We start from the raw sequence: 11,862 nt of genomic DNA on the forward strand, positions 1-11,862 counted from the left end.
CGGGGGGTTTAAAAGATGGAGGAGGAGGAGGAGGCTGCCACAGGGATGAGTTCTGGACAGGCTGAATGAAATCCAGCATGAGTTCAATATGGATCTTTATTACTTGTCACGAGATAGACTGATACAATCTAAACCATCTCATTAACTAATTGGTTCATTTATTTACTGTAAACGTAGAGTTGGGTTTTTTTCCTCCTAAAATGTAATGTAGTATGTATATACGGATATATTTTTATAACGCACTCAGAATATTGTTCTCAGTACAGACATAAAGAAATGGAATGTAACAAATTAAACAGTTTTGGCACGTTTTGCTTAAATTCAATGTACCTTTGGGTTTGTGCACACCTTGATGAAGATGAGACACACAAAGATGAGTTTCACAATCGACTCAGTATGCTGCAGTATTTTTAGTCATTTTCTCCAAAGATAAATCATTAATGCCAAATCATTTTGCACTGTCTATCTACACATATTGCTTCACCATTTGTATTCAAACATCCTTCACTTAAAATGCTACCGCCATTTCAATTCATTATTGTCTGACTCATTGGACAATTGGGTCTCATTTGATGATGCTGAGTTGCTTCATGTTGTGTGATTTACTTACATGTGCAGTCTTGGGACATACAGAGAGTGCATTTTCAATTAAACCAATAAGAACCATATCCAGTAAAAAGCAATTTACGAATAGACAAATATTGCACTTTAAAAGAACTATATCAAGGATACATGAAATCAGTATGTCTTCTCTGTTTTGAATGGGAAAAAAATACATGCAGAGAGACTTGGAAGGCTCACAGAAAAGCTCAAATGTGGACGCACATCCTTAAAAAAATTATCCGTCAATTTATGAATCAAACACCTGCTGTGAATTTTGCTGTTCAGCTCCTTTTAAATACAGGAAATTGTGCAAAAACAACTGAAACAATCAGATTTAAAACGTTTCAAAAAGGTCAATTTAGGTTCACCTGTAAAGGTTTTTGCACCCAATGTTACATCCCAATGTTTCTGTGATGTATATTGTCTACGATAAAAGAGATCTCATCTATCCCGAAGCTGATTATAGGTTAAAATTAAGAAGACAAAGTTCAAATCATAGTTAAAAAATCCAGGTGAAGGCTATTGGGAACCTGCAGCAACTCCAAAGCCTGCGAGGATGAGCAGAAAGGAAACGTAACAGGGAAACGATAGTTTGCGTCCATCATCAGCTGCGCGCTGCTGTCGTGATCTTGTCGAAGCGACTGTAACAAAGAGGACATTTAGAACTTTTCAGATCCAGCGTCCAAGACGTGATATCACCTGTTTGAAAGTAGTCAGATGTGAGCCCACCTGAACTTTGCGGACAAACGACGACGCTACCCTTTTCTCAAAAGCGTCCATGGGCGTGTATGAATTCAGAATCTTGACGATCTGTATGAGAGTATTCAGATGATTATTTGAGAAAATTGTATAGAAGTGGACGGCATACCTGAACCGTGTTGAGCTCCACGCATGTCTCAGTGATGGCCTTGGCGTCGTCATCTGTGGACTTGCTGACCTGCAGCAGCCAGGCAGCCTCTGTCAACGGCTTCAGAGTGTCGATAAGATGACAATTCTGGAGGTCTTTCTCCTGAAGCCACTCTTCCAGGTAGCTAATATTACATCTGTAAGAGTACATTGTCACCCTTAGTTGTGGCACCGAAGGAAACCAACGCAGGCATGGGGAGAACATGCAAACTTCACACAGGAAGGCCGGAGCCGGAATTGAACCCCGCACCTACGAACTGTGAGGTGAATTTTGTATGAATAAATAATGATAAATTATTCAGTATATAACATTCCATGCAATTCCCCCCCCCCCCCCCCCCCCACACACACACACACCAACCTGATTTGCATTCCTTTCCTGCAGGAGCACATGTCCTTACGCAATAGCAGGTTATTGAGGGTGGTCGCCCCAATGTGGAAGAGCAGTTGCTTGACCACCTGTTTAACGATGTGTGGCTCTGTGCCGTGTTGAGTCATGCTGGTGTAGAAGTGAGAGAGTCGCTGGATGATGAAGGTGATGGTGTAGGTCACCGTGTCTTGATTATTTTTGCTAGAACGTTTAGTGAAGCCTCTCGGTTTCATGCTGGAAATGCCCTGCAAGCTCTCGTGCTCCAACATTCCGGGCACTGTGGAGAAGATGTTGAGTTAGTCGTACGAAAGAATGGATTTGTTTTTATGCTTTGGTACCAATCGCAGGGGTGAGAGCTCTTTCCATGGCTGAGATGAACTGGTGATAGATGCAGATGGCCAAGTCGCTGACAACCTGCTGGTGGTCTGACAAATCAAAGTTCTGCAAGCAGTTGCTCAGCTGACGAGGGGTACTTTGCTTGCTGAACTCCTTGAGTGAAGAAAAGAATACAAAGTAAATCACATCTGCCCTAATCAATATTATGGTCAACACCGAGAGATCCGTACCTCTTCTCCACTGTACTGCTTGAGACAATTGAGCAGCTGGTACATGTTGGACAGCCAGAAGGACAATAAGGCCAAATCATTCTGGTGATTCTGAAAAAAGAATGTTCACTTTATACTTTATTGCATTGGCCTCTATTGTAAATTTGCAATGTGTGATATTTGACAGTCTAAAAAGCATATGAAACTCACCGTGGTAACCTTTTTGACGGCAGTAATAGTGGCATTCATAAAAGACAGCAATTTTTCTTCGTCGTTCAAGAAGTCAGCGTAGCGAATGCACATGAAGAGAATGTAAGATGGCAGAACTGGGATCATGTTGACCGCCACACCTTTGGGCTTAAGGTCTAAAAGGGAGAAGAATATTTGATTGTCTAGTCTTGGTTTCATTCATAGTTGGGTGACAAATATAAATAAATAAATGAATGAATGAATGAATGAATGAATGAATGAATGAATGAATGAATGAATGAATGAATGAATGAATGAATGAATGAATGAATGAAGGAAGAAAGAAGAAAAAAAAAGAAAAATACCTAAAATAAGTTTCTGAATGAGTCGGGATTCATCCTCTTTGTTGCATTCCAACATTCCAAGATAATGTATAGGACCTGGTGAGGAGCTTTTCTGGGCTGTGGCACACAACAGAAGATTGAAGGCCATATTCATTGACCATTATATCTGTCAAAGGTACAAGATTACCTGTTTCAAGGCTTATCATTTGATTCTCTAACTGTTTAATGAGTCTTTCCTTCTGGTCAAGTTGCTCCTCAAAGTCCTTTAAGAAAAGCAGACTAGTCGGTATTGTGGGCCTTTAACATGTGACGTCTCCCGGAACACGTACCAAATTTCTAGAAGACAACTCCGTGGCTTCAAGCCTCAGTCGGATCTTGGCATCTCTCTCCATCTGTAGTTGCTTGCTCAGGTGAGCATTCTCCTCTTGAAGGTCTCTGATTTGATCTTGAAGGGTCGTCTTGACCTCCTCCAGCACCTCAGCTTGCTCCTCAAAGTGCCTTGAAGGAATCAAATGATTTAAATCAGGATATTGACAGGATGATCCAAACATCTGACTTTAATCTGAAAATTTCACCTGCACTTTGAACTGGCTTCTTCAACCCTCTTTTGAAGATTATTCTTCATCTCAGCTGCTTTTTCTTGAAAAGTACAAAGAAAAAGAAGTGAATTTTAATTTCAAACCACCACTAGTCCAAATTAAACTCACCCTCTAACTCTTTTCTCTGCTCTTCTACAAGAACCTCACATTCATGTTTCTGTCTTTGTAGCTCTGAAATCTGAACTTTCAGCTCAGGTATAACCTGACAACAAACAGGTCACGTTAAAAAACAACCACACACAAATTACTGTGCATTCATAAAATAATCACAAAATAACCTACACAGTTCTCGCTGCTCAGTCGGCACACCTCTTGGCGAATGTTCTCATTGACGTTATTTTTCTCCGTAAAAAGTGTGTGCAAGCTGCTGTTCTCATTTTGAAGGTAATCCACTTTCTGTTTCAAACCTTCTATTTGCGTCTCGTATCTTTCCTTCTGTTCCTTGCGGTGGTTCTCCAAAGTTCTGCCGACAATGACGTCAAACAGGTCACGTGCGTGAACGTTTTATGGGTGACGGTCGGTAAACAAACCTGGTCGCTTTTTCCAGACCAGTAAAAGCTGCCAGAAGGTCTTCTGCTTCATATGTCTTCTCGGAATAATCTGCAGTTAGCCTTCAGCAACAATAAAATACTCTCGAATCAAAAACCAAGAGAGAAAAAGAAAACTAAATGACTGATTACCCCAAAATAACTTCTTCTTTAACGACACTTCCCGTGAGGAGTCTTGAAATGTCATGCAGTTTAGCTGCAAAGAAATATTACTTTAACGTGAGCTGTGATCAAATTCAAGATCGTTTAATATCAGGGATACCTCTTGCTTCTTCAGATTGTTGCATCATCTTCCGGTCTATGGTTTGCTTTTGATTCTGTAGGTTGCTGAGGTCTCTGCGGAGATCAGGAATGACCTTGACGTGCTTGGTGAGTTGGGCCACCTGATCCTGCAGGTCGGCAGTCATCTGGTCGCCATCCTCCAACTTCATCTGCAGACTGATTCTCTCATCCTTCAGCTTCCTGAGCTCCTCTTTCAGGATTCCCAGTTCCTTGTCGTGTTCCTTTCTCTGGATCTCAAGGTTGGACTCAGCGGTTCTGATGAAATGAAATCTCATTACTCTCGCATGTCTACTGCAGTGTTGCCAACATTTTTTTTAACCTACTTTCGAAGCCTTGCTTGAGTTTCTTTGTCTTCCAGTAGAGTCATCTTTATTTGATCAAACTTTTCTGTCGGATAATGTCAAAAGTTGGGGACAGGTAAATAAAAAGTGAGACTCTTTGGAAAAGATAGACCCTTTGTACCTTGTTGTTCTTTGGAGGACGCTTCAAACATCTTCTCCATGCTCTGTTTCTTGATGATTAAGCCATCAATTTGACTTTGAAGATCAGTCACTCTCTATAGTGCCCAAAAGAAGATGAATGTTTTAAAGGACAGAATAAAAAATTGTGGCAGACACCTTGATTGATATTGACCACTGTTCCCAATTTAAAACATGCATAAATTTACATTTGAGACTGTCTAAAATGAGCATGTTGACATCACTTGGCAGCCATTTGCCTTCAGTATATATGTACCAAGAACTTCCAGGCACAGTTCTGCCCCACAATCCGGCATTTCAGTTCCTTTCCAAAAGCAACATAACAGACTTAAGTCAGGTTGCCAACTGGCGCAAGTGGGTAGCCGACAGCGTGGGCCTTTGGCGTATTAGGGCTAGTAGACAGATGTTTTCTGACCAAAGTTCTGATGGAGGCTTTGCAGAAATAGATTCAAGTGACAACCTTGTTCCATCAGTTGTGCTGGATGCATCCTATCCTGGGTGATAAGGATCCTGTGAATCCTGCTTGGTTCAGTACTCCACCAATAGAGAACATGCGGTCTTGGTTTGTGGTGAATGTTTGGATACTTTGTCAAAAACGTCAATGGGAGGCTTGTGCTAGTCTCTTTGGACCGAATAAAAATCTTTACACTGTGGGCTGCTTCTCCCAGGTGGGCGTGTCCTACTTTCTTCTCAAAGCTGCTGCGTCATTCGCAAGAGGAGCCATTATGGGTACATCATCCACCCATGTTGACTCTGTGCACTTAATATTTGCAGATAATTTATAGAGGAAGGACGTAATGGACCTAGGCCATCTGGTCACATGGCGGGGACTACAATAAAAACTGACTGACCAGAGAAGCATCTTCTTTGACTTTCTTCTCTCTTGCTTCCAAAGATGCCTTCTGGGTGGCTGATTTTTCCAGCTGTGTCTCCAGAGCCTGCAGCCTTTCCATGGCTTGAGAATGGGAGTTTGCCAAACTGGTCAGTCTTTCCACCAACCCGCGGTTCTCTTTACTCTGGGATTAAGGATCAGGGATTAGTTCAGGCCTTCTCCGAGGACTGGACGACGGGCCTCGAGACGACATTTACCTGCTCCTCATTTTTCTTTCGGAGCTGCTGCACCCTGAATGACAGCTGAACCTGTTGCACCAATCGACGCATGGCGTTAAAACGCCGTCGAGCCAGCCATGCTCTGGCGTACTTCTGCAGCACCGATGCCTGGCGTGCTTCCACCAGCTGAGCAATGACGACCAGGTCATTTAAAGTCTGACTTTGATTCCGTATCTTCACAAATACTGCCAAGGAAGCTACCGTTACAGACCTTTGAATAGGCTCTACGGGCCAGCCAACCTCGTGTGTAAGCTTGGATGATGATGATGCCCAAGCGTACCGTTTGGTAGCTCTTCTTAATGCGGAAGCCTCTCCAGTACCTCTGAATGACCACCGCTGACCATCCCTGCTTCAGGTTTGCTGCGCTCACTGCTTTACTGCAGTTCACAAACAAAAAACACAAATTGTGACATCTGGATCTCAAGGTTTTGAATCTATGGTAAAAGTCACTAACCGTATAGTCTTCTTGCCACGGATGTAGTGTTGTATCAGGATGGCTGCCTGCCTCAAGCGTTGGTAGTTTCTTCTCTGGATCCATCCACGGACGTATTTCTGGATGGTAATGCACGCCCCTCTTAGTCGATCCAGACGCAGCTTTTCTAAATATGCTACCTGACCAGCTCGGAGGAAGATCTTTGTGCGACCAAACTTGTACTGGTTGGGGTCCTGGAGACAGAATCAAAGAGAAAAGAACAAAACCTCGAATTTGCGGTTGTAATTGGAGAAGCAGGAAACGAATAATAATAAATCACAGACGCAATGACCAACACCTGAATCAACCTCTGAAGCACATCTTTGCACGCCAGTGTCTTGTCACTGATGCCCGCCTCCTCGTTGGTCATGAGGATACTGTAGCGGCTATAAAACTCAAAGTAGGTCCACCTGCAAACACAAGACTTTTGCATTGGAATAAGATATGCAAAACATTTGTCGTTTACTTCTATGTACTCAAAGCAGATCACCTTGATGGGTAACTTTGGGCACTGATGCGAATTGTTTCAAGCACTCCACAGGCTCGCAGCTGCTGCACCACCCTTCCGGAATCATATCTAAAAAAAAAACAAAAAAAAAACCTGTCATTCTGGAGATAAGCTCCGAACCAATAAATAAGGCTCAACTAGTATTTACTCAAATGGCAGCTTTTCATCGTTTGGCTTGATGCACCGCACATAGTGAGGCGTGGTAGCGTTCAGTGTCTCCATCAGCAATGACAGAGAGCTGCAGAACTATATTCACAATGTGTCAGCAAAAGATGACCAAAACTGCTAAACACACGGCGACGGGGTAAACATGTCCACCTTAGCTCCAACCGAGGCCCTCAGCTGTTTATTGGTAGATTTCACACCAGGCCTGGCCGGCTTCACCTTGATACCTTTTATGTTCGGAACACTCAGCCCCTCCTCTTGGAAAAATTGGGCCAGAAACGCGAACTGATAACAGTGGCAAGAAGAGCATTAAGTACTTTTGTTTTTGTCATGTATTGTTAAGATCATAAAGTCTTGGTTTTATTTTGTTTACCTTGCTGACTCTCAAAACCGCAACCAGTTCTTCATAAAGAGTATCTCGGTTCTTCTCAAGAAAACCTTTGCATTGATACTCCACCTTTTGAGCAGCAAAACAGACAGAAAATATTAAGAACACCATGATATACTACAAGAATGAATTTGGACACAACTCATAATTAATTAATCAAAATAATTTTAATCTCATGAACCTTAATTCATCATATTACCAAGACATTTTAGACTTTGCGCAAGTTGCCTTTCAGTCCTAACTTTTCCAATAATTTGAATGTTGATTTGTGTTCCGCACCTTGTCTGCAAAGTGTTGAATGACAAAGGTCTCATTTGACAGTTTGGGCCTCTCAAACAAGGGATTGCCATCCAGGTAGTTGTACAGCTTTTGGAGCCAGCTTTGATCAGTGCCTTGAGGAAACTGTAAAGCAAATAGCTTGTTTGTCATTGAGAGCAAGTGAGTGAATAAAATCAGCACCAGTTGAATTTTTTTTTTTTTTACCAAGCATTCTTCATCAAGCAAATCAAGGATTCCCATTTTGGCTTCAATCAAATCAATGACTGGCTGATTGTCATAGAAATCTATTAACGTCCACGGGATGTCTTCTTTCATGTATTCCTCCTGCTCCAGTTTGAAAACATGCTGGAAAGAAAAAGGACAACTTCATGAGCAACCTAATGAAGAGCATGCAGAGATTTGTGCTGATGTGGTACTGACCAAGTTAAACTGCTGCTGAAGTTTTTCATTAGCATAGTTGATACAAAACTGCTCAAAGCTGTTGATGTCAAAAGTCTCAAAGCTGAGGACCACACAATAAAAGTTGAGACACGAAATAGTCGAAAGATAGAAAATAAGATTTTTTTTTCTGTTACCCATAAATGTCCAGAACCCCTATGAAAGCATGTTGCTTCCCGGGAACCTGCAGTGCTTTGTTGATCTTGTTAATGACGCAGTCAAACAAATGTGCATAGATGCGTTTGGCCAGGGCGTCTCTGGAATTCACTGCGCGGTCTTTATGCAACGGTTTCACCACCGTCTCGGCCACCAGGACAAGCTTCCGATTGCACAGCCAACGCACTAAGTCGTCTGCACGCACACTCAACAGCTCGCAGAAGATGTGCAGATGTGAATCGCTGTGCTGAAAGTTAGGAAAATATACAAAATATTGTTGATGTTAAAAGAGCAACACATATTTTTCTAAAAACGATAATCATCAGTTTTGACTGACACAGCCAGTGTATTTTAATTTATTTAACTGTGGTTATTGTTGCGCTTAATAATAATAATAATAATAATAATCATTATTAATCATGATTATTATTATTATTATTATTATTATTTGAGAGACTTGACTTGAGAAAAAATATGTACAAAAATCCGTTTTTGCACTTAATGTAAGTTTCTTGACAAAAAAAGAAATACAGGCGTAAAAATTATAATTCGCAAATATTTTGTCCATATTTAAAATATACTATGATTATATATGATTAATGATTATATTTATTATACTTAAGGAAATTATACACTCAAATTGGATTTGAGTAGATTTGGTATTATTAATATTGTCACTAGAGTAAGACTTAGAAAACAACAAGACTCACTGAAATGGTGGACCTATCATCACCAGAGCTCTTAATTTCCACATTTCCCAAATGGAGAATGGCTGCAAGAACTTTGAAGACATCAGACTGAAAGTCCTCCTTCAGTCCTAAACAACCACAAAGAGGTTTAATAAATATTAAAGAGTAGTGTTGCGCCTCCATTCCATCATGGTTTACCCAATAGTGAGAAGGTCTGCTGAGTCTCCTCCATGCCTTTCCTGTCGTCCACACCTTCAATAATGATATCGCCACCAATGCCTGTGTAGTTGAACTCATCAGCACTCACTGTAAGACAACAACAACAACAAAAACCTGCACATTAAATATATGGACATACATCAGTGAGATTGTGTCTCAAACATTTACACACTTACACAGTTTGAGTGCCTTGAACTGTGGCAGATGTGCACAGGCGCACATTTGGTAAAATATATGATAGTTTCGCTCAGACTCAGCCTGGAAGAAAAAATGTTACACATGTCACACAGTAGAAGGATGAACTGACCAGAATGTCAAGTTGCCATACCTGGAAAACAACTCTGGATTTCTCCAACAGGTAAGTCCTCATGTTTGCACCAATGATTCGATACCTGTTGTCAAAACTGATCTCAGTGAATTTCCCAAAACGGCTGCTGTTGTCGTTCCTGATCGTCTTTGCGTTCCCGATGGCCTGAGAGAAAGTCAAGCAAGATTGACGCACCAGCCGTCCTCACTGTGACGTTGAGAATGAGCGCTTGTCACCTCAGTTATGGGATTGGACGCTAAGACTTTGTCTTCAACTTGGGTCTTGCTGCCAGATTTGCTGACAACAGCAAAGTATCTCATAGCATATCGAGCTGACACTGTTTTGCCAGCTCCAGACTCGCCACTGATGATGATAGATTGGTTCTTGTGGTCTCTGGTCAAGACAGTAAACAACTGTTATTAAGAATATGATGATTTCCTGCAAAGTTTAGTTATCTTTTTTTTGCTCTTCAAGCACAGTAAAATTAAAAAGTACAGTTCAGTTGTATTTAACTTTAAATTACAGTACAATTGGATGTAATGTTTGTTTGTGTGTCCACCTGGCCATCTGTTTGTAAGCCTCCTCGGCCACTGCAAAGATATGAGGGTCCATGTCGCCCATGTTCTGACCCGAGTATGCATGAATGATTGCATCTCCATAGATATGAATCTGCTTGTACGGATTCAAAGCCACCAGGATGATGCCTGCGGAGGAGACAAGCACCTGATCAGCACTTCCTTGAGCGAAACAAAACATTCCTTCTGGACCTACCACAGTAGGTGTAGATGATTTTGGACTCTAGAAAGCGCACTTTGAGGTTGTGCAGGACGGCAGGTTCATGGAGGTAGCTGAGTGCAGTGAGGTCATTTTCCCCAACTAAGATGTCAGGGTTGCGAAGAGGAGGGAGTTCTGGTGGCGACGAGTCAACGGGCAGCTTGAGTTCCTTTCGGAGAGGAGATGGTCATGTGATGTGTCTGGTTATTTAATTCAACCACAGGTGTTTGTGAATTTTGCCAATTTCACTTACTGTGCCATTTTCCAGAAGCAGTTGTAAACAATCATCTCCATAATGAAAGTCTTTCACAATCTCTGCTGATTTCCATACATGTTCAGCATCTGGAATCCACACTCTATTGTACTAGAGTGCAGATTGGAAAATTACACACCGATACACTTGTTAAACACTTTAAAGACTTTCCCTTTACTTACATGAAAAAAAATCCCGAAAATAACCTAAACAATATTGCATGACACTAATAGTTAATTTTCCATGGGATTTCGCCTCCGAAAATATTTTACAAAGTTACCATATGTCTCTCAAGTCGAATTATAAATACACAACTTGAAGTAAAAATAAGGTTTTCTTACCCGCGTGTATAGCTGAATCAACACCATGTTTTACTTTTTAAACCCTAACGGCGAAATATTTGTTCAACATCTGCTCTGTAAATTACCGACATTTTTTCGTCCCTGAGTTAACTCAACTATGACCAAAATCATCATTTAAGCTGACAAGAACAAAACGACAGATCCGGTTAGTTTTTTTCAAATTACTTCTACTACTTATCTTGTTTTAAAGTAAAATTTGTTGTGTGTTTGTATGATCCTATTTCCTATGTCGTAAAAGTATAGAAATCAGTTCAAGTGTGAAATACTAAAAAACACAGAAATGTGTGGATTAGCAAACCATCATTATAGCTTTTGTTTTGAAAAACCAGTGCCTTACACCATCCGTTTGTATTGTATTCTCCTTGCTAACTTGACTTTACCAGTGGGAGCCCCTCACCTGTTGCTTCTATGACAGGAGACTCCGCCCACCTGTCTTGTGACGCAGTGCTCGTTTGTTTAAGGATCCAAAGCGCAAGAATCCGGATGCAAATTCAATAAAGTTCCTTGGGAGATTTACAGTTAGTAACAGGAAGCGTTCATGTAATTTATTCATCTCAATTCACACGAGAGAAAAACAAAACAAAACGCTCCACTTGACCATACAGTACTAAGTTTGTTTTCTGTTGCAGTGTCCAGGATAACTTCAGCGTGTTAAATATGCTTCAAAATAAAAACTCCAGCAATTTGGGTTTTAAGTTTTTCAATTTTTTTCATGTCTGGCAGCAGACGAGCAGATGAGTTTTGGAGTGCACAGACCTGTCTGATTACATTCATTGTGTTCATTTCCTGGATGAAAACGAGTTGATTTTATGACTTTTAAAGTTATGCTTGTAATGACAGACAAAAATAACACCACATGAGAACAAATCATCAGAAT

At 41.0% G+C, this 11,862-nt stretch overlaps 1 protein-coding gene across 1 annotated transcript; it reads right to left on the reverse strand.

The window, feature by feature from the left end:
- Positions 1–78: 78 nt before the first annotated feature.
- On the reverse strand, positions 79–11,113 carry myo5c (myosin VC). The gene is made up of 40 exons (XM_088377953.1): positions 10,965–11,113; positions 10,624–10,734; positions 10,368–10,539; positions 10,156–10,300; positions 9,833–9,989; positions 9,618–9,761; positions 9,466–9,547; positions 9,269–9,376; positions 9,092–9,198; positions 8,363–8,628; positions 8,208–8,289; positions 7,992–8,132; positions 7,788–7,910; positions 7,494–7,577; positions 7,274–7,405; positions 7,104–7,201; positions 6,938–7,024; positions 6,746–6,857; positions 6,430–6,641; positions 6,187–6,352; positions 5,955–6,101; positions 5,717–5,881; positions 4,849–4,942; positions 4,710–4,773; positions 4,367–4,641; positions 4,237–4,300; positions 4,087–4,167; positions 3,839–4,019; positions 3,665–3,758; positions 3,533–3,596; positions 3,287–3,455; positions 3,145–3,220; positions 2,979–3,074; positions 2,635–2,789; positions 2,446–2,535; positions 2,218–2,368; positions 1,871–2,156; positions 1,472–1,646; positions 1,333–1,413; positions 79–1,244 (listed from the first exon to the last, which is right to left on the reverse strand). Exons 1-40 carry the CDS (start codon positions 10,989–10,991, stop codon positions 1,092–1,094), a joined length of 5,217 nt encoding a protein of 1,738 aa, XP_088234079.1. The 5' UTR covers positions 10,992–11,113; the 3' UTR covers positions 79–1,091.
- Positions 11,114–11,862: the final 749 nt, after the last annotated feature.

Source organism: Syngnathus floridae, chromosome 6 (genome assembly GCF_059516105.1).
Source record: "Syngnathus floridae isolate MCC-2025c chromosome 6, RoL_Sflo_1.0, whole genome shotgun sequence".
Classification (NCBI taxonomy): domain Eukaryota; kingdom Metazoa; phylum Chordata; class Actinopteri; order Syngnathiformes; family Syngnathidae; genus Syngnathus; species Syngnathus floridae.

What these genes read in the sequence shown, in the direction of transcription:
- myo5c (XM_088377953.1), bottom strand. Translation starts at nt 10,991, where the DNA reads ATGGTGTTGATTCAGCTATACACGCGG. An exon ending in GCCCAAAGTTACCCATCAAG is followed by an intron (nt 6,858 to 6,937) that starts GTGATCTGCTTT and finishes TTGTGTTTGCAG; the next exon opens with GTGGACCTACTTTGAGTTTT. An exon ending in TCAAAGAAGATGCTTCTCTG is followed by an intron (nt 4,943 to 5,716) that starts GTCAGTCAGTTT and finishes TGGGCACTATAG; the next exon opens with AGAGTGACTGATCTTCAAAG.